The sequence below is a fragment of the Pyrus communis genome, chromosome 3 (assembly GCF_041283825.1).
Source record: "Pyrus communis isolate YQ-2024b chromosome 3, ASM4128382v1, whole genome shotgun sequence".
NCBI classification, from domain to species: Eukaryota; Viridiplantae; Streptophyta; class Magnoliopsida; order Rosales; family Rosaceae; genus Pyrus; species Pyrus communis.
The window spans coordinates 7,502,015-7,524,149 of record NC_142567.1 but is presented as its reverse complement, the minus strand read 5'-3'; the positions used below and the strand labels follow the sequence as shown (position 1 = coordinate 7,524,149).

Genomic DNA, 22,135 nt, shown 5'->3' with positions numbered 1-22,135 from the left:
ATAAAATAAAAAAACCATAAACCCTAGGCCTCGTTTGGTGTCTAGAAGAGATTTGGATTGGATACTAAACTATAGATTTGATGAATGTTAAATAAGAAAAAAAGGAATGTCAACTTGTATATCTTGTCCAAGTTAAAAGTAAAAGATGGACTTAGTCATACAGAAAACTTATCCCTCTGGTACCATTTTTGTGGAAATTAAACGATAGAAATTTCCTGCCTGATTATCCACCTTCTAGGCTTCTCCCGAAGATAAAACGGAATCCACCTTCTGAACAAAATATGTCATTCAAGATTCATTAAATTAGCAAGTTATCAATCCAAGGTAATTCCAAACACCAAACGAGGCCTAAGTTCTTAATATACCCAAAGTAACATAGTCGAAATTGCACAAAACTGACGGAACATATAAATTAAAACCACATAATAACCATTTGTATAACCTCGACGTGGATGTTTCAAGTTTAACTAATAAAGAAAGTGATTTCCACACACTCCTTTTTTCTCTTCATGCACACCCATTTTCATTTCTAGTCTTTGAACTCGATAAATCAAAGGAGAGTTTGGGCTTCTGTAACAACATTAATACAAACATGGTGTGCAAACAAAGAAAATGGGTGTGCGGGAAATCATTTCCCTTCAACTAAAACTAATGACTAATGTAAACCAAAAGGCTTTCTGGACAAAATTAATAGCACATGAACGTTTTTCTTTACATAACTAGGAAACCACGTGGACCATTTGTGGTTTTCTTAAACTCTTAATTAGGCTTTGTTTCTTCTTTAAACTCGTCAACTTCTGAAAGTAGGAGATATGGAAGTAGCACCACATGCTCGGTAAGAATGACTTTATAACAACTATAAGAAAGATTTTGTGGTACATAATTTGATTACATTCTTACCGGTATAGAAAGTAATAACAGTCACAAGCTGCATATGAAATGACAAGCAGAGTGACACTTAATGAGTGTTTACCAGGATCCATAAACATGTAGAAAAACATGAACGCATCAAGGCAGGGGTTGGAAGATACTAATCTGTTTGCTTCTTTGGGTACTCCCTAGGGCCAAATATGGTGGATCCGATTCTGACATTGGTGCTGCCCATTTCAATCTGCAAGGATTGAGAATGCTAACGGTTATGAGCAAAAACTCTGTATAATGTCTAGCTCATTTAAGGTTTAAGAATTGCAGCAGAGCCTTTAATGAACATATGAGAAAGGGAAAATGCATGTCTTAGATGTTTTGGACCACCGTTTGGAAAATACGAGTTGCTGTTTCTTTGAAGTTTAACAGTACAGGGCATTTCATACCGCTTGTTCAAAGTCACCAGACATGCCCATTGACAGCTCACAGTGCTCCTCTGCCATAGCAAGTGCCTTGCAGACTTCAGTTCTACACTTTGATAGCATCTACAGAATTACAAGATAACAAATTAATCGACAACAAAAAACACGTGAACACAAGAAATATCAAAAATAAAAAGTAGATAAATGAAACTAATCAGTAATGGAACTTTCTAACATTAACTGGATATTTTATTGGTCCTTGTAGCCAAGGTGATACCATTGACCATGTGAAACCAGTACCTCTCTCCTTTAACAAGCAAAGGTCTCAAGTCCAACAACAATGAGGACTTGGATATGAGAGGAAAAGGTGTCCTCTAAATTGCTTAGTCTACACTTTACCATTTCTACCAAGAGAAAGCAACCTTATACGGGTATGAAATGATTTAATTCTGTTTTAGCTTTTAAGTATATATCAATGGAATTAAAAATATAAGGAAAGAATGAATTTAAAGCACGTGAACTTTGTTTGTGATACAGAACCTAATTTGAATGCTCTGAGAAAAAAGAGCTAAAGAATGCCTTTGTAAGCAGTTTCCATGCAGCCCACTATGCAAGTACAAAGATTACCCTGAAGTTTTCTGGAGTGGATGTATAGTCCGGCATCCCTATGGTCATTAAGCCAGAAAACTGTAGATTTGGGCACTGAAACTTGACGTGTTTTGCAAGTTCAACACAACCAGAAGGATGAATTCCAGATTTCGCTGCAAAAAATATTGGAAAAAAACACGAGGTAGGTGAGGTGGGGAAAATTTGAATTTAACCCAGCATTACTGGCAATAGAAATTCAATTCAGTAGCTAGAGAGAGCATGATCTTTCTTTTTGCAAGTGACCAACTATAGAAATATCATGACTGCAGATGGTTTTGGTAGCTGCCTTACAAGCAGCTGCGTAAAAATTAAATTATTGAAGACCAGGCTAAGTGTCTTCCAGGTTCCGATTGGTATAGGACATGTAAGAAATTGAGACATGAGATGATATAATTGCTAAACTTATGTAGTCGTCTCTTGCAATGAAATATCATGTGTCGCATTTATCTTAGACTAGGAACCAAAAAATCAGAGAGAGTTGTAGGCTTTTATGCAGCTAAAAGGGGGAGCAGGGGCTAAGATTCAAGCAACTTTCGATGCCTCTGATTTATATTAATGCTCAACCAAACAACATGACAGATTAGTGCAGGAATGAATGATGATTTTGAATCACTCACATTCTTCTCCACTGGTATTTACTTGGACCAAAACCTTTAAAGGATTTCTTCCAAGGTTTGACACCGCTCGATCAAGATGATTTGCAAGCTGCGGATTATAAAGACACATTATCATTGTGAGTTGTAACACAAGCATAGCCTCTCTGGAATGACTAATCAACCAAAAGATAGTAAGGTTTCATGACATTTTTAGCAATTTGGTTATTAGTTAACACAAGTATATGAATTTCCTTTAAAAAAAAAAAAAAAAAAAACTGCAGCTCGGATCAATTACCTTCAGAAAATAAAACATACACTGGACTTGTCTTTACCTTCTCATTGTCTACACCTTCAACCAAGGCCAAATTCGGGACTCCAGCTGCATGCAGTTAATGTAAATACAATCACATCCTCAAACAGCTAGATTAGTCACAAACATTCCTCAAAACAATACACAACGGATTTGAAATTAAAATGCAATATCTGAATTTGTAATGACATGATCAAATGAGTGACCAAAACCGTTCATTTCTTATTTTCGCTGGTATAACTCAACGAGTCATTTGAAAGTTTAAGCTTTAATATATTTTAATATCCGAAAGGAACCAAAAAAATTCAATCACAATATTCAAAGTAAGTCAGACAGCCAACTCTCAAAGTTTGAAGATATACGAAATTCGAAATACCAGCAAAGGTAAACAAAGGAATTAGGGTTCATTCGTAACAGCTGCAGATTTTGAAAAACATTGTAAGAAAATGCTTTAAGAAAAGCAGGACATCATAGCTTTTTTCGAATTATCAAAAGTTGGGTTCTTTGCAAATTACCAAAAAATCGAAAGCAAAAACAAAATCATACCCAGAAGCAATTTAGCCTTGTTGGTCTGCAAATGCCCAACGAAATGCCACTCTATGTCATCAGGAAGCTGCAGACACACACACACGTTCATAACAGTTAAACGCCGCCGCCGTTTGAACTTCGGATAGTTGCAGAGAGTAAATCAGATCTACAGAGAGAGAAAAACTCACCTGAGGAGCTTTTTCGAGGATTTCCTGGACGTAATTCTCGCCAAAACAGCGGTGGCCGAAGTTGTACACTTGGCGGATGAGAGAAACGGGCTTGGTCTTCGACACCGCAACCACCCTCACCAGAGCCGGATCCCGACCCGACCGCTCCGCAGCCTGCCGGACCCGGAGCATGACTGACCGGAGCGCCGAGACTCCGGCGTTTTCGACAGCGGAAGCAGCCATGCCGAGGGTGTTTCGAAATCCGGACCGTTAAGCTGTGAACAGAAGAAGTGTCAAGATGTGCGGTGGTGGTGGTGAAATATGAAGATGATAAGCCAGAACATTTGGGTTTTGTTCTTGCCGCACCTCAATTGTGGTCTCCATGCACCGAGGAATTTGACAAAAATACCCTTTTGGTGGACATGTTTCACTCTCTACATTTGACGGGATTCACCTCCAAAAGATGTAAAAAGGTAAAGACAATTTAAAAAACTAGCCAAAATTTGCATCATCAATAGAATTTTAATCAACCATTATAACTTTTCAGAGTTATAACCAAAACAATACATTAAACTACTATAACATCCTTTCTTAACTAATATAATTACAAAATTATATCTTCTGCTTTGTGCAGTCTTTCTCTTCCGATAATTTATGTTAGCCCTCTTCTCTGAGAACTCTTTTTCAATTTTTTCTCTTAAGTACAACGCCTACCCAGCTACCAGTGGCAAAGCTACGTGAGGGCAAGGAGTGGTGGCCGCCCCTTCCCTAGTCGAAAAACATGCCTAGGAGCGTTCCTTCAGCCCCTCCGCTCTAGTCGGAAATGAGAATTCCCACTCCAGTGATCTGGTTTCTGCTGCTGCGTGGGAGACCGTTTTCAGCAATAGCCGCGTTCAAGAGAAGGACGACGAGTCGGTCTTCCCGTAGAAAAGAGTGAGTGGAGGTGGGTCGCCGGAGGAGATAGGGATTGGTGGCGGGTCGCAATGAAATTTGGTTGTTTGTCCATATTTGAAAAAAAAAAATTGGGTCGCCGTCTCCTTCTCCAACCTCTCCTTCGTTAGCACTACTTCTGTCTCCTCGTCCGACCTAGATTTCCCATGGCTCTGCCGTGCTCCCCACAGGCATTTGGTGGGTGAAAGGTTTAAGGGACGTGTTTGGTTAGTGAGAATTCATGGCAAACAAAGGATATTGGTTCTTTGTTTTATTTAGGGTGTGGTGAAGAAAAGCCATAGTAGAAGGGAGGGAGAAGATGGTTTCGCCGAAGATGATTAGGGTTGCGGTCACCGGGAAGAGGGTTGGAACCAATTGAAAAATAGAAGTCGGGAAGAGGAAGATGATGAGTGTTTGGTAACAAAGGTAGTAAGTGTTTTGGGAGATTTTAGCTATGACAAGTGGACTACTTTTATTGGGCCACTTCATAAGTTCAGTATAATGGGTACTCACTAGAGAGTACCCAAGTATTATCCCTTTCTTTTCTCTTCTGATCCCACCTCTGTTTTGTGGTTTGTTAATTAACTCTTTTTTTTTTTTCTCCTTTTTTTTAATTTTTTTTTAATTCTTGTATGTATTTTTATCTTCTTTTTTAAGAGTCCTACAATATTTATCTTAAACTCTCATAATATCTATAAATATTGTATTACTTTTTAAAAACAATGTAAATATTGTTTAAGGCTTATTTTACGATAATTTAAATTCATCTAGGCTCTCGTTTAGATCTCGCCTAGGCTTGTTAGGTCTCAGTCCGCTGTTTGACTAGTGCCTAACATTTTTTAGGATCTAATCCTAACCAATTTAAGCTCCTTACACTGACTTTGATATTATTGCTTACAACCGTTTTGGTAGAGAGACTATTTTTTGCTATGAATATGGACTCAAAACTTTGCACTCCCTAATGTGAAAACAACCGCTTTGATTGAACCTTGCACTCCTTTGAATTTCGCCCCTCCCCTCGACAAATCCTGGCTTCGCCACTACCAGCTACCACGAACACCCCAACGATGAACCTTTAATCCACTCACGCAGCCTTTTGTTTTGCATATAAACAAGGCATAAAGTGGCCAAGTTATTAAAGTTGCAATCATATAATTTGGTAAATGAAGATATGGTTGGTGGTGAGGGGTATTGGATTGTCAGCCAATACCCTGCGTAATGCGATTTGATGGAAAGCTAGGTTTCTTGAGTGAGAGTTTTACAGAAATTTCATGCTTTTGGGGTAATTTTTTTGTTCTACTATGATTGATCAAGAACTTGTTAAGACAAAGTGGGAGTGGATCTCACCGGGGAAAGACGATTAGGACTAGAGAACATAAGTTGCGAAAGTTTCAGTCAACATGGTGGTGCTTAAGTACTTTTATGTCAAAATTTGGTTAGAGTTAATCACAAGAAAAATAATTGACTAAAATTCTACTCATGGTCCAAATTTAATTTCCCAATGCGAATATGTATTTTTATTTACATTTGCTGGTCAAAATGTAAATTTTACATATTTACATTGGAGAAACTTTCAGCCAACCAAAAATTGTTAAATGCCTATTCCCTAAGAACCAAAAAGACATTTGATCTTGTTTTTAAAATTTATAGAACTTTGCTCTTTTTTAGTATAAAATGACCAAGGATAGCCTTAAGGATAGCCGAAGTAGGCACTCGCACCTTCACTCCTAAGGGGCTCCCATTTTTTTTTACAATTTGAATTGAATAAAAATATGAATAGAAGTGGGAGCAGTTTCACTCCAAAGGGGCTCTCACTTTTATTGATTTCAAATCTTAGAGACCAAAGTGATGAGTTATGCAAATCTCAGAGATCATTTTGGCTAAAAAGCCAAAATAATATCATAGGCAATAATATAATTTTTTACAAAAGAATTTTACTATTTTCTTCTTTTCCTTCACCCACATGTAACTATAGTTTTACTCTTCCAAATCTAATTAAAATTTAAAAAAATCAAAATTTCAGTCTTTTTTCTCGACAGAACCCCAATGGAAGTTGTAGGTGAAATAAGTGTGTGATGTAGGTGAAATAAGTGTGTGAGGTTGGTGAAGTAAGTGGAAGTTGTAGGTAAAATGAGTGTGTGATGTTGGTGAAATAAGTGTGTGAGGTTGGTGAAGTAAGTGGAAGTTGTAGGTGAAATGAGTGAAGGTTGTAATTTTAATACATTGGTCAACATTTATTTCACTGAAATTTCAATGTCTACACATACCTAAATCCAGTGCAAATTCAGTGAAACATTATGAAAGGAAGAAGCAAAGAACCATACCAAAATCTGCAGATCCTAATCTTGCCAATAAAAGTGGCCATCAGCATGCAATTGCATATGGGATTGGAATTGGTGAAGCCGCCCTCTCAGTCTCACTTTTCGGACAATGACTCCATCATTTCATACAGTCTCTATCCCTTTTCGTGCGACAATGATTGAACAAATTCGAACCCCTTTATGATTTTTCTTTCCCTTACAATTCTTCGGTCAATTAATTTCCCAAGCCAAGCAAAAATTCTTAATCTTTTTCACGATGCAGCAGTTGCAGAGGTGGAAGAGGAACAAGAAGAAAACCCATGTCCCCGCAGCCCTTTTTTTTTTTGCTTTGAAATTTTCTCCAACTTTCGATCTCTTGCTTTCGATCGGGAACGGGAAGACTCATGAATTTGATCAGAAAGAAATCAACCCAAAAACAAATCAACCTAAAAGAACGATCGTGGAAGCACCCAGAAACTTATCCTAACATCTAATGAAAATTTGGAAAGAAATTAAGCTAGAAACAAATGAAAAATAATGGGAAGTGGAACCACCAGAATCCATGGCGTGAGCCTAGTGGTTCTGATACCATGTTAAATACATTGTAAAAGATGAAGAATTAGTACACAGGAAGAGGAAGATGACAAAGAGAAACAAAAGAGAGTCTACAAAAAGAGTTTAGAGAGAGAAATAGGATTTGTATTAATTGACTAAATGAAGATTACACACACTGTTTTTATAAGAGAACTCCTAACAACCTTGCTAACTATATTACCTACTGTATTTCTAATTGTATTACTGACTTATATACTTAATAAATACTTCAACGGCTTGGTTGATTGAAGAAACTTTGAGATCAAAATATTTTATCAATACAAGACAAATGTAAAGACTTCCAATATGATGGAGGTATGTGATAACGATGATGTGGCTACTTAGGTTTATGAAAGTCTATCAATGCAACCCACAAGATTCCACAATACATTAATATAGAAGTAAAAGTAAAAACCATGCCACAACAATTAGACCTCTAGAACTATCTCAGTTTGACAAATGTGATGACAAATTTGATGTGTTCAACGATGATGTCTCTGGTGCCTGGCGGTCACGGTGGCACAAAATTTGATGCTTCAGATCTAGGATTTGAAAATATGGCCTAAGCTAAAGTATTTGGGGACAACATGCAACTCGAGTCCTCAATGGATGCCCTCTCCTATTTAGTGAGGCTTCCAATGAGCATGAAGATCCTATTGATGTTATACCAGATGCTACTGATATTGATAGTTTGTCTTCTCGCCATAAAAAGGATAAGAACATACAATACGGCGAATATAAATGAAAACAATATGGTTGGCTAATTGTATTCGAATAAGGATTTGCAAATGCAGTTAAGTATGTTCACAATGCTTAAGAGCTTTGAGTTGAAAGTAAAAATTTTGATAAGGAGCGTTTTGTGATAAATGAATTGATGAAAATTACAGATGGCCACTACGCACCATCAAGCATTCAAAATCAGAGTTTCTTTAAGTTAGGAAATATTCTGATGTTCATTTGTTCTTGTAATGTAATCAATCGTGATCATTGTCAAGCAAGTAGTTCCTTCTTCAGGCAATGTATAAAGTCAAAATAAGAAGGGGTTGGTCACATTTATAGACCCAAGGATATCATTAAGGATATGCGAGCAATGTTTAGGGTTAATATGAGCTATGAGAAAGCTTGGAGATCAAGAGAATATTTTCCTTCCCCTTGGATAACTAAAAATACGGAGCTAAATTTTAGGATTTTCCAGCATTGGATATGTTAGAGTATATAAGATATGGAGGGTGTGGATCATGACATATGTCATTAGCCAAATAGATAAGGCAGTTAGGATTGTTGTAGTTGTAAAATTCAGTTAGATTTGTTGCTAGTGTAAGATGCAGATAAGGCAGTTAGGTGAATATCCACTTATATAGCAATTGCATCTTTGTAACCAGAAAATTAATAAGGAAAATACAAGTGAAAAATCATTATCTTTCTCTCTCTAAGTTTTCTTTGTTTCCTTCTTCTTCCTGTACAATCTTTGTTCTCTTTTCTAAATAATGCTTAACATGGTATCATCGTCTTGAAAGTCATTCATGCTTTCTTGATCCTTGGTTTCCTTCCGCTATAATGTCTACATACTAATTCCTTCCCTTTTCTCTAGGATTTTCAGGCTTTTTCCTTGCCCCAATTCTCTTATTTGTTCTTGGTGAGTTCTTGCACACCAGGTGTTTGATTTTTTTGTCTCACTCAAATTTTCTCAAGATGATTATTGCGAATCAATTGCAAATCTTGCAATCACTAATTACCAACTTGATTTCATCAGTTTCTAATTCAGTTACTTTGAAGCTGGATGATTCCAACTACCTTCAATGGCACCAATGTATGTTCGCCTCAACTTTCTTCATTTGGGTCTTCTGATTCATCACTAACCTTTACGTCTTCAACTCCACTAATTGAAACTGATGAGTACAAGATTTGGAAGATGCATGACAGGGCTCTTATGCAACTTCTTACTACAACTTTGTCCTCCTCTGCCATTTCTTATGCCATAGGCAATACCAGCTCACAAGATCTTTGGGTTCGACTTCAAGAATAGTTTTCTACTATTACTCGTACATCTAATTTCCAGATGAAAGTTGATCTTCAGAACATCAAAAAAGGGTTTGATTATGTATTTATGTATCTTGAATGCATCAAAGCAACATGAGATTTTCTTGCAACTGCAGGTGTTGTCTTTGCCGATAAAGATATTGTGATCTTGGCTCTCAATGGTCTTCTTGCAGAATATAACACCTTCAAATGTTTACGCTCAGCTATCCTTTATACCACATCAGTTTGCATCAACTTCAAAAATCATGGCCTGCTTGGGAAAACTAGTCAATTCAACTATTTAGCACAACCGACTAGGTCATCCTTCCAACTCTGTTTCTTTTACAATGCTTAAGAAGTCTAACATAGTCACTATACATGATACATCTTCTACAATGTGTCAAAGTTGTTTACAAAGAAAATTTAGCAAGTTACCCTTTTGGTCTGTTCAAACTAAGTCTGTGGTTCCTTTTAAGGGGTCAATCACCTTGTCAATCTTTAGATGGATAAAAATATTATGTTCTGTTCACAGGTGAATGTACTAGATTCAGTTGGATCTTTTCCTTAATAAATAAATCAGACATTTTCCCTACATTTGTCTCTTTCTATCATTATGTTTGCACTCAGTTTACAATCAAAATTAAAATTCTGCAAAATGATGGAGGAAGAGAGTTTATAGCAAAAAGTTCCAAACATTTCTCATTGAACAAGATGTTTTCCATAAGATTTCATGTCCCTATACCCTTGAACAAAATGGGTTGTCTGAGCGTAAACATAGGCATATTGTAGAAACTGCCCTTACATTGTTGCAAATTGCTTATTTAGCCCCATTGTTTTGGACTTATGCTTGTCATACATCAACCCACTTAATCAATAGAATGCCAACTCCTGTTCTTCATAACAAATTACCCCTTGAATTACTATATGATGTTGTCCCTAAACTTTCTCACTTAAGGGTATTTGGGTGTTCTTGCTATCTTTTCCTTAAACCATATAATACCTCCAAACTACAACCGAAAACCTCTCGATGCTTATTTTTGGGATATGCTCTTCACTATAAAGGATACATCTGTTATCATTTGGAAACCAAAACGATCTACATTTCTAGACATGTAATATTCAATGAACTTGGGTTTCCATTTCCATTACTAACAGTTTATCCTAAAGCTCAAATTCTTACTCCCACTCCATCACTTGACACAGCACCACTACCAACCCCAAACCATCAAAATGTTCTTGTTTCACTAATTTCAAATTCTAGAATGCAAACTTCATCTATATCTAGAGATACTCTATCTACTGGATCCCAAACACCTCAAATGCATGCACAGACACCTCTATCGCATAGTCAATCCCCTCACATTCATACAGAGTCAATTCAAATATCCATTAAGTCCACAGATTTATTATAGCCTTCTAGCTTATATGATATTGATACCCCAACCACACCACAATCTATTATTGATGCTCCATCTCCCTATTCATCAACTCCTGTGGCACTTGAATTTTGTCCTGAGACTCTCCAAGTTGTTCTTAAGATTCCACCTATGAATCTCCACCCAGTGTAGACTCGATCCAAAACTGGTATTGTGAAACATAAAGCTTTATATGCATGAGTTTGTGATTCTGAAGGTGAGGATCTTACTACCACATAGCTTGCAACCTATAAATCAACCTTGAAAGCACCAGTGTGGCATGATACTATGAATAAAAAGATTGCAGCCATAGATTCTCAAGCAACCTAGAGTCTGGTGGATCTTCCTCACAATAAGAATCTTGTAGGCTGCAAGTGGGTGTTTAAAATCAAGAGAAATTCTGATGGTACAATTGCTAGGTACAAAGCAAGACTTGTTGCAAAATGATTTAATCAAGAGCATGGCCTCGATTATGGGGAAACTTTCAGCCCTGTTGTTAAACCAACAACTGTCAAGTTAGTATTAGCTTTGGCAGCTTATCATGATTGGCCTCTACATTAATTAGATGTCAAAAATGTCTTTCTTCATGGCATTCTTCAAGAAGAAGTCGATATGTCCCAACCTCCTAAATTTGAAGATCATAACCACCCTAATAAAGTCTGTAAATTATAAGTCCTTCTATGGACTGAAGCAAGCCCTAAGGGCTTAGAATGATAGGTTCACAAGTTTTCTGCCTAAATTGGGGTTTCACAATACATATGCTAATTCATCACTCTTTGTCAAGAGTTCTGGTTCTACGTAGATGACATCATAATAATTGGGAATGCTACTGAGATGATTGCACAGGTTATTATAGACTTAACTAAAGAATTTGATCTCAAAGATCTGGGGTCTCTCCATTACTTTCTTGGGATCCAAATTACAAGAACGGATGAAAGGTTGTTTCTATCTCAAGAGAAGTATGTGAAAGATTTATTGCAGAAAATTGAAATGTCTGATTCTAAACCATGTGCAACTCCTTGCTTACCTTATAACAAGTTATTGAAGGATGATGGGGAACCTTTTAATAATCCTAGTCTTTATAGGAGCATTGTTGCAGCTTTACAGTACTTGGTCTTCACAAGGCCTGACATAGCCTTTTCAGTTTACCAAGTCTGTCAATTTATGCAATCTCCAATGGCTTCTCATTTTCTGGTTGTGAAAAGAATCTTAAGGTGCCTCAAAGGGACTATGACACATGGAATTCTACATACAAGAGGCAATTTATCACTCCGGTCGTTTAGTGATGCTGATTGGGCTGAAGATCCTAATGATAGGCAATCTACAATAGATTTGGTTGTTGTTTCTCGGTAAAAATCCTATGTCTTGGGCTTCAAAGAAACAATAAACGGTCTCAAGATCATCAACTAAAGCTGAATATACAGCTTTGTCATCCACTATTACTGAATTGGATTAGTTTCAACAACTATTTCACATTCTGCAAGTTCAAATTTCTCACCCACCAGTCCTTTTTTGTGACAGTCTATCTGCAATCACATTGTCCTTTAATCCAGTTCAACATTAGTGCGCAAAACATATTGAAGTAGATGTTCACTTTGTGAGAGAACGAGTTGCAAACAAGAAGCTTTTGGTTCAATTTGTATCTTCATCTGAGCAATTTGCAAACATTCTTACCAAATGCCTGAGTTCACCATTATTCCATACTCACTACAACAGTCTCATGCTTGGAGCAACATGAGTTTGCGGGAGGATGTTAGAATATATAGGATATGGAGGGCGTGGATCATGACACATGTCATTAGTCAAATAGATAAGGCAGTTAGGATTGTTGTTGTTGTAAAGTTCTGTTAGAATTGTTGCTAGTGTAAGATGCGGATAAGGCAGTTAGGTGAATATCCACCTATATAGCAATTGTATCTTTGTAACCAGAAAATTAATAAAGAAAATACAAGTGAAAAATCATTCTCTTTCTCTCTGTAAGTTTTCTCTGTTTCCTTCTTCTTCCTCTACAATCTCTTTGTTATCTTTTCTGCATAATGCTTAACAGGATATAGCCTTAAAAGCCTAAAACGAATCACTTAGATCCAAAAACAACAAAACCATTACAAATGGAGTTAACATAGGAATTTCTTATAACATATCAAGTCAAATGCTAAAAAAACCTAAAATAAAATACGATATTTGCTCAACAATCAAGTATATTATGTATTAATAAGCCACCTTATCTGCAAAGTCCGAAAAGAGCAAACCTAAAGTGGAAAATGGAATTAAGAGGAAAAACATAACTAGCTAACAAGGCAAGTGAGATTCATGAGTTTCTGGACTTGGCTGGACATATTAGGCTTCGAGTTGTTGTAATTGTAAATTTTATCAATATCTTCAGCTTCCGGTAATGTTTCTGGGCGTTGTCCCGCGCCCGACGAGGCTTGAGGTTGAGTACTAGTTCGAGCTGTTGGCCCCGTCATGGAATCCGAGCCTTCTCTTCTTTTCGCGATATAAGTTATATATGAACTTAATCCAAGTGAAAATCTCCAAACCAATTGCAACCAAAGCAAACATTCCAAGGACTCCGACGTAAACCCACAACCAGGTTTTATTCGGCTTCAAAATCGCAATGCCTTGGAATATGTTCACTGAGATCACAGCCAGCAGTGAATACCCTAGAAAATGATGGTACATGTCCCAGTATTTCCGGTAATCATCAGTTTTTGTTGGCGTTAAACGCAGGGCAAGCATCTGCAATGCACAGAAACAATGTCACTCATCTATAAAAGCAACACTAAATTCTAGGGTATGTTGAAAATATTAGTAACATAAATGTTCTTGTCCAAGTTCATGAGTGACGGAAAAACATCAATAGGGAATATGTGTTGAGCATTAAGAAATTATATCGCTTAATTTTAACACTGTCATCTCTTAACTAAATTGTTCTATTACTCAGTATTGTCACGTGATCCGAGCAATCTTACACACTATTTGCTTTGATGCTTGCGATTTAATATCAGACTAATAGCAAAATATTTGCAAGGGAAATGTTCTTGTCGTGTTACAATGTTCATTAGTGGTGGAACAAGGTCAAAAGATGACTGTGTCGAGAAATTAAAAAAATTTGATCGCTAAATTGTAAGACATGTCATATTGTAAGTGAACTGTTATGTCATTCAACATTGTCCCGCGATCAACAGTCTTAAACAGTATTTGCGTTGACACTTCGGACGTAATATGCTGGACTAATAGGAAAAAAAAAAAAAAAAATGTTCTTGTCGTGTTATACAATGTTGATTAATGGTGGAACAAAGTCAAAAGATGACATATGTCAAGAAAATGTCAAGAAACTAAGAAATTTCATCGCTAACCTCGAACACATGTCATATTGTAATTGTTAAGTTACTTAGCACGCACTATCATATTATCTGAACATTTTTATGCATGTTTTTCCTTGATACGTTGGATGTGATATGTCAAGACTCGAATAACAATTTCGTGAGACTCATGGCATAATGGAAGAGAGGGAGAGAGATAAATGTTATATACTTGTAATGTAGTGAAGGCAAATATGCAAATGGCGAGAATTCGATGAGTGGAGAAGCTGTAGTGTCTGGAAGCATGGCCGAGCCAGAGTCCGATCGCCCAACCAGCCGTGCCAAGAGTGTAACCAACAATCTGGCACGAGACATGAACTACATACCACCTTGGACAATGAAAAGGGTATCTTCTGTAGTACCTTGCTATGATCACTCCCAATGGTAACATTGTTCCCCACCCCACAATATTAAGAATCCCATGTACCTATTAGTAAAAAGAGAAAAAGGAATATTAATTATTTACACACAAATAATATGAAAGGAATGTGTATGAAATGATGCACAATAAAAACAAAAAATTATTATCACTTTCAAATTTTTGTTTTCATATAACATCCTTCGGTTACTCCTCCTCCCTTCATTCATCTCCGTTCCTTATTTATTTCATAAATCTTATCTTTATCTTTAGTTATAAAAAATTGTTATTAGACAAGCCCTAAGCTATAACACCAACCGTTAAATAATTTGTTTCAATAGTTGATAATTATATATTCCATAGTCAATCATAACCAATAGATTGTAACTTGGCTACAAATATATACCACATTTAGTATAATTTCTCACAGAGGTGAGACTCACTTGCATATTTGAATTTCATCTTAGGTGAATTTCATGTTATGGTTTGGCATCTTAATTACGTACCGTTCTGAGGTGATGCTGGCGATGTCCAATGCTAAGACCGCGTCCTGTGGTCATGTTTATAGTCTCCGTGCTATCCACATTCTGGAGAGAAGTGGAATGCATCTTAGGCTCCATAAGAGCATCATCAGCCTCAAACCCCACTTGCCATACATGTTTCAACTTCAAAATATTGTACGCAGCTGGATCCGGTGGCAAAATTAGCGTTGCGAATATCGACATGTACCTCCTAGGCTTCACTTCACCTTTCATGTTCTTGACAATAACATCATCAAAATTTTGTGAAGGCTTAAGCCTACAACCTAGCTTGGTGTCACTGGTGATGTTGTATTTTCTGACTGCCACCGTTCCATTAGGCTGTGAAATGCCTATAACAGCCCTGGTCCCGACCATCTCTGGCCTTTGGGGACCTGGGTTCACACCCCATGCTATCCATTTTGCAGGCGGTCTAATGGTGAACAAGATGTCGATTTCGGTGTTGCTGTGAATGTTCCACCCGAATTCTGCTCCTAGAGTGACTAGTTTCTTGCAGTTTGTAATGTTCATGGGATTGATGGGGCTACAATTGGAATATTGCTCAGAAATTGGGAAAAGAAGTGAGGAGGAAACCGTTAATATGATCAGAACTACAGAGTTGGTAGTGCCCAACATGTTTGACTAGTTTCCTAAGGTTAAAGTTTCAGGATATATGATATGTACTTATGAGGAGAAAGCTTTTCACTCTTCTTTTTTAATTCATTTGTAAATTTGGGTGAGATTAAAGAATAAGTCAAGAATAGTTTTTAATTTTATTCTCTTTTTACAGCTTGTTAGGGTCATATCACAGGTGCTTTCGATGTGAGACATTGCTTTCTTCATGAGCAACCCAGCCACTTTTCTATTTTAGCTGTCAGAAAGTTGTGTAATATATGTTTTCATCGACAAAAAATAAAAATATGTACGTTGTTGCTTGTCTAATGTTTCGACAAATGTTCTCATCTACGGTCGAGTTCTTGAGGGTGAAGTTAATTTTGTTCATTTTAAACTTAACAATTTAAATTTGTTTGTTGATCTTGTTCTTGTTCAACCAGCTATCAACCAGCTAGCTGGGTACGTATAAAGGCCATCATAAGTCTTAAGTATAGTTGTGCTTACGGGGAAAATAGGGACTAGTCGTGGAGCCCGTTATACATCAAATTTCAATGATTCAACCTTTCTATTTTTTAAGTCTTTATTCATAGATCATTGAATTCAGTTAGATGTCTAAAGCATTTCCAATTTGACTAATATTTTGCAAAGATGATCAATAAACTGCAATTTGAAAAATAGACGGTTTGGATGATTGAAGTTCGGTGTAGAGGGGGTCCCACAGGGCCACAACTAGTCCCTATTTTTACCAAAAACTGGAAATCCCTTTGGATAAAAGGGGTTTGTCTGTATACATATGGCCTTGGAGATACTATATATACATATCTATAACTTCTTTTTTTTTTAAAAAAAGAGGGACAACTGGTGGCAAGCCACTGTTATCCACCCCTTCCAGAGGCCGGGGGCCGGAAAAACTCACATAGGCATTTCAGCCTCTCCCTAACCACAAATAAATTAAAAAATTTATTGACTAGTGTAATTAACTTCTTTTTATCTAATTTATTAGAATTCGTTCTCATACCGTCAAGGTCATACATAAATTTAAAAAAAAAATATTGCTTGTTATTATTCTATGAACGGAAAGAACTACATATCTAACAAACCTCATTCCTACCAAGTTATTACTGCTTAACATTGACTGAATTGAAAAACTAAATGTTGCAGAAATGAAGCTTGAGAATAAGAAGAGAAGATGGAGCTAAGCATCAGAAGAAGAAGAGTTCTTGAATTAATGGTGTAAACAGACATTTACAACAGTACATATAGTTATACAGTAGTAACTACCTTGCTTCTGTGTTAATCCTATCCAATCCGCCACCTTATTACAACATGGCAATCTCATCTAAAGATAACCAATATACAAATGGCACCATGACTTGGTTATATTTGGTTATTAGTTACAAGGTGTATTTATAAACACCTAATTCTAAACAAACAAGAAAACAATAACCCAAAAACATAAAAAGCAAGTAATCATAATTCTTATGCTAGTAACAAATTCCAACACTTAAGAAAAAATACCCTAAAATAAAATAACACCAAATTATTAACTTTTTCATCACTTTCAGTCAAATTCATGATGATTAACAACATAAATTTACCAAAAAGAAAAGTGATGCTAATTGTTGAAGATGACTTGTCAAATTAAGAGAAAGACCGGTCAAGGCTCAAGATACTGTGCCATCCAACGGGTAAAATATAGGAGGAGGATTCTTTCCCTCCTTATCTATTTTCCTTCCTTCCTATTTGAATGGTTGCGATTAAACCACGTTATATTGACATTTTTATAAAAGTAATAAGACAAAAAACAAATATGAGAGGAAGAGAAGGAAAGAGATGTGAACAGGAGGAGAATAATCATACTCCAAAATTAAGTTCACAATGGACGTAAAAAAGTTTTGAATTTATGAGCTAGGGAACTATGGAAAATCCCGAAATTAAAGCTAGAAACCATTATGGCATCGTACTTTATCGCTGCCCATTAGATGAAGGAAAATTAAAGATCCAAAAAAGAAGTTAAAAACTATATCTCTCCCTCTGAGAGACCTTCTCTCCTCTGTGAGAGTTTTCTTTCCCTTTTAGTGAGGGTCTTCAGCTTTTCCTCCTACTCCGGTGCCGACTCCGGCTTCGGCTGGAGTCGGTTGCCTCTTTTCCTTTTCTTCTTCTGTTTTCTTCTCCTTTCCCCTTCTCTACTCTGTTGTTCTCTTTTCCTTTTCTTCTTCTTTTCTCTTCTCATGTTGCTTTTCTTCCTCCTTCCTCTTCCTTCTGCCCTTCTATGTGAGATTGGCTTTCTCCGGGTTTTTCTGCCCATCTGTTCTGGTAATTCCCCCATTGCGACCTCCAATCTCACTTTTCATCGATCTCGATCTGACAGTCCCACTTCCAACCTTCCCTTTTCTTCTTCTCTCTCACATTTTTCCACCTCCATGACTCTACTCCAACCATTTCCTACCTTTTCCATTTGCTTCTGTCCTACATCATTCTCACAAATGTCTGATTCTGCAACCATCTTTTCCACCCGCGTTGTGCGGTTTTCTAGGAAGGTGTGCAGAGCTTCGACTCATATGGTGTACCCACCACCACCTTCCACTTGTATGCTGTTTTCGGCTTTGTTGCCAGGGGTAAGTTCTTTCCCTCTAGCTTATTCCTTTGGTGGCTGCAGTTTCGATTTGTGTGGTGTATGGTGGAGGACGCTGGCGCCTTCTTCTATGTTTGGTGCGATCTCTGGCCTGGGATACTGGATTGTGGTCGATGGCCGGTTCTTCGACGACAAAGGAGGATGCTAGTATTGTAGGGTTTTATGTTTTGTGTTTTTCTGTTTTGGGCCTTTCTCTCGGGTTGGGCTTTTGTTTAGTGTTGGGGGTTCACTTTTTGTTTTGTATTTGCGCCCCTTTGTCTGTAATTGTGTTCTCTTGGTATTGAATCTCCTTTGTCCAAAAAAAAAAAAAAAAAAAAAAAAACAGGAGAAGTTAATGAAGATGTTGTGCAAAGTACAAGAGATCCCCTAGTGCCCAACCACTACAAGAAGGAGCGCCAGGTGTACCGTATGAACCACAGGAAGTAAGGTCATCTCTAATGGAAAGAACTAAAAGGCCAAGCGACAAAAAATGATCTGATTTGTTTGAAAATTCATCTCCAATCGATGATTGTGCTATAATTCTATAGAGCTCACCAAGCCATTATTTGGCCAAAGGGGCATCAGGCTGGCCAACCGTAGCTCCCCCCCTTCCTTCTTAACTCATTTTTTGGGGCCAGCTCCTCAATTGCAATAATTTATTCAAATTTAACAGCTAGATTTGAAAACATTCAATAGTAATTAATTGAATTAGCCTATAATTTCAAGTATAAACTAAAAACTAATTGATGAGGTTATATTTAGCCCTTTCGGTTGATGATGATATATGAGTATGACGTGACACTGTTTATTTAAAATAATTTTTTGCATGATTATAATTCTGAACGGTGCTATAGTTAGCCCTTCGATCTCAGTTGGAGATGGCCTAAGGCGCTGTCCGCACTTTTGCCATGCAAACATATATGTTGTTAATGTTATGCATATGCATAACAAAATACAAATAAAAGAGCTCTTATTTTCCGACCAAAAAAAAGAAACAGAAAGCTCGTGTTTCATGTTTTGCCCCATATATTCTTTAACCCAGACGAACGAAAGGAAATTATCTTCGCCCTGGCTTTACAATAACACTCGAGGATTCCCCTAAGCAGCTAAGCTTTTCTGCCCAGTTGACATCCTTTGTTCTTTGATTAAGTTTCTAATTATTTGTCTCTTTAATTAAGTGTTTTATGTTGTATCAAATAACTATTGTGGTTTTTTTTTTTTTTTTTTTTTTTGGTTGAAAAAAGTTTAGGGGGAGAGAAGGCTAGGGACAAAATTTACTACAAGTCATTTTTAGTACGTACAAAGGGAGTCTTGGCACTTTTTTTTGATTTTATAGATCTCCCATTAAGGGGGATTGCTGCAGGTGCAGTGCAACTCGAACATAAGCCCTTGGTCTAGCAAATAAAACGATCTTTCCAACTCTATCAACCCTCTTTGACAACTATTGTGTTTATTTGAGACATATATTGCATTGCATATTGATATAGTAGTTTCTTCGCAAATCATAGCACTTGTATTATCATTAGTGTATCAAAAGTACTAAATTCTAGATCGTAAACTCAAGATTTAATAAGCAAATATATATTGTAATTTGAGAGAATATGATGCATCAGTTAGCTTGTGCAAATTTACGGGTCTTGACTCATTGTATGTTTGTGTTAAGGAAGTAGTATGTGGCATTATTTAATTTTTTATTTTTTTTTATTTTTTATTTTTTTGAAAACTAGTATGTGGCATTATTCCCATGAAACTAAATCAACTTTTGCTAACCTAAGAGTGGCCCACATATATAGTGGATGGGTTGGTGGGGATTAGGCATAAGGGCTTCCGGTTAGGCTACTCAAATATAAAACAAATCTTCATGAACATACAGAAAAGATATGCAAAGTGTGAGCACGGAAAATGCACATTGTCCACAATTGTAGAAGTAGAGCATGTAGTGGCTATTATATATTTTCAGACTTATGACCAGAATTCGTTTGTACAAAAAAGGTCTTATCTCAACTTAATAAGGAGTTTCACAGTTCATATGAATCCCAATAATAAAAGAAAACTTTTAGTGCATATTTTGAATCTAAATGTGATAGTGTTTTATTTATTCGTATGTATACACGTAAGATTTATGTTTGAATTCGCTTTATTTCTAACAATTAAAGGGGTAATGTTTGAGCTCCTATTAATTTTTTGACACAAAGAATTAGTGAGAGATGTGAGATTCGAAATCAGAATCTCTAATACAAAAATGAATATGCTTGTTCTATATAATTTTAGTTGATTTTTTCCATCCGTGAAAGTCAGCTTCTCTCCTCCGCGTTTTTCCTTCCAATTGTTTAACAGTCGGATGAATAACAACCTAACTATAGCTCCAAATTTAGTTATTTATTGCTGTGTAGACCACTCCACTGAGATCAAGATACACGGGAGGCAAAAATCTGCAAGTAAGCTTTACTATAAAAACCAACCTCCATTGTCATCCTTAATCAAACATTCCCTCCCATCTAAGCCTCTATTCAGTCTCTAGTTTCCAACATTAAACCTCTCTCTAGCAAGCCTAGCTCTTCACATTATTTCTTTCACCATGAAGTTGATTATATATTGTTTCTTCATATCTATCCTCCTCTTGTCTCCTTTTGTAAGCATTGAATCCAATGACGTACAATCCCAACAATACTACGAAGATGCAACCATTGATGAGTTTTCGAATTCTCAGTTAAACAAAACTGAATCACAACCTTCAAATATGTTACGTGGAAGCGACCGTTTTCTCTTGCCAAAACGCCGGGTGAGATTGACTTGTAACAAGGTCCCCAGGATATGTCATGCTAAGGGAAGCCCAGGGACTCATTGGTGCAAGAAGAAGTGTGTTATTGTGTTCACTGAATCACAACCTTCAAATATGTTACGGGGAAGCGACCGCTTTCTCTTGCAAAAATGCCAGGTGAAATTGACTTGAAACAAGTTCCCCAGGATATGTCCTGCTAAGGGATGCCCAAGGACTCATTGTTGCAAGAAGAAGTGTGTTATTGTGTTCACTGAATCACAACCTTCAAATATGTTAGTGGAAGCAACCGCTTTCTCTTGCAAAAACGCCGGGTGAGATTGACTTGCAACAAGTTCCCCAAGATACGTCGTGCTAAGGGAAGCCCAGGGACTCATTGTTGCAAGAAGTGTGTTATTGTGTTCATTGACCGAGCTAACTGTGGGAAGAAGTGCAAGTACAATTAATGAGATATGCTGCAAAGGGAAATGTGTGAACCCATCTTTCCATAGAAGGCTTTGTGGTGGTTGCAACAGTAGCTGCAAAGATGGAGGGTGTCACTAGTACAAATAACAGTTTGCACGACGAAGCATAGTTCGTCACGCAAAGTCAAAAAGCATTGCCTGAAAATTAGCCCAATGAAAACTTCGTCGCGCGCAAAGGTGGTAAGGGCAGGGTTTGCGACGACAATACCTGCATTGTAACATCAGAAGCTTGGTTGTCGTCATGGTAAGGTTGTTCAGGGTATGGGGAAGGCGTGGGTTTGTGAGATAGGTGTCTCCTCTTTCCAACCGACCACAGGATAGGTCATCGCCTTGACAGAGGAAGCGGAAACCCTAAAAAGTAAGATTACGGCCCAGGAAGCGGCCCGAGATCTCGGGAAGCCCAGATTGCAGCCCAGTTTTCGGCCCAGGATGAGAAAATGAGTGTGATCTTACGGGCCTTAAAGATGTCCGGCCTCCAAATCCCGATGCCAGCACCTAATCTTACTCCACATTCGACCTCCCAGCCACTTCGAAGGTGGAGCAAGATCAGGTGCTGGCATTGGGATTTGGAGGCCGGACATCTGTAAGGCCCGCAAGATCATGTTCATTTTCTCGTTCTAGGCCTAAAATTG

The 22,135-nt window shown here is 37.2% G+C and overlaps 2 protein-coding genes across 4 annotated transcripts; both read right to left on the bottom strand.

Annotated features, from left to right (window-relative positions):
- Positions 1 to 57: 57 nt before the first annotated feature.
- Positions 58 to 3,876, bottom strand: LOC137715615 (Putative pyridoxal phosphate-dependent enzyme, YBL036C type). Of its 3 annotated transcripts, none has more exons than XR_011065575.2 (8): positions 3,557 to 3,876; positions 3,387 to 3,453; positions 2,863 to 2,909; positions 2,552 to 2,639; positions 1,914 to 2,047; positions 1,311 to 1,409; positions 974 to 1,111; positions 58 to 270 (listed from the first exon to the last, which is right to left on the bottom strand). XR_011065575.2 is itself a non-coding variant. In XM_068454959.2 (7 exons), the coding sequence occupies exons 1-7, from the start codon at positions 3,776 to 3,778 to the stop codon at positions 1,031 to 1,033; spliced, it is 738 nt and encodes a 245-aa protein (XP_068311060.2). In that variant the 5' UTR covers positions 3,779 to 3,876; the 3' UTR covers positions 830 to 1,030. The 3 variants fall into 3 exon arrangements, 1 of the variants encoding a protein (XP_068311060.2); XR_011065576.2 differs by lacking the exon at positions 58 to 270 and adding an exon at positions 830 to 856; XM_068454959.2 differs by lacking the exon at positions 58 to 270 and having other exon boundaries at positions 830 to 1,111.
- Positions 3,877 to 12,849: 8,973 nt separating this feature from the next.
- On the bottom strand, positions 12,850 to 15,689 carry LOC137714487 (cytochrome b561 and DOMON domain-containing protein At4g12980-like). The gene is made up of 3 exons (XM_068453689.2): positions 15,020 to 15,689; positions 14,328 to 14,582; positions 12,850 to 13,529 (listed from the first exon to the last, which is right to left on the bottom strand). The coding sequence occupies exons 1-3, from the start codon at positions 15,665 to 15,667 to the stop codon at positions 13,233 to 13,235; spliced, it is 1,200 nt and encodes a 399-aa protein (XP_068309790.2). The 5' UTR covers positions 15,668 to 15,689; the 3' UTR covers positions 12,850 to 13,232.
- Positions 15,690 to 22,135: the final 6,446 nt, after the last annotated feature.

Bases quoted from the DNA above. Each gene is read 5' to 3' on its own strand.
- LOC137715615 (XM_068454959.2), bottom strand. From the start codon at position 3,778: ATGGCTGCTTCCGCTGTCGAAAACGCCGGAGTCTCGGCGCTCCGGTCA. The intron at 2,640-2,862 runs GTAAAGACAAGT...TATAATCCGCAG, and splicing joins AAGGTGTAGACAATGAGAAG to CTTGCAAATCATCTTGATCG. The intron at 1,410-1,913 runs GTAATCTTTGTA...GTAATTCTGTAG, and splicing joins CCACTCCAGAAAACTTCAGG to ATGCTATCAAAGTGTAGAAC.
- LOC137714487 (XM_068453689.2), bottom strand. From the start codon at position 15,667: ATGTTGGGCACTACCAACTCTGTAGTTCTGATCATATTAACGGTTTCC. The intron at 14,583-15,019 runs GTACGTAATTAA...TTTTACTAATAG, and splicing joins GCCAGCATCACCTCAGAACG to GTACATGGGATTCTTAATAT. The intron at 13,530-14,327 runs GTATATAACATT...TGTGCATTGCAG, and splicing joins TTGCCTTCACTACATTACAA to ATGCTTGCCCTGCGTTTAAC.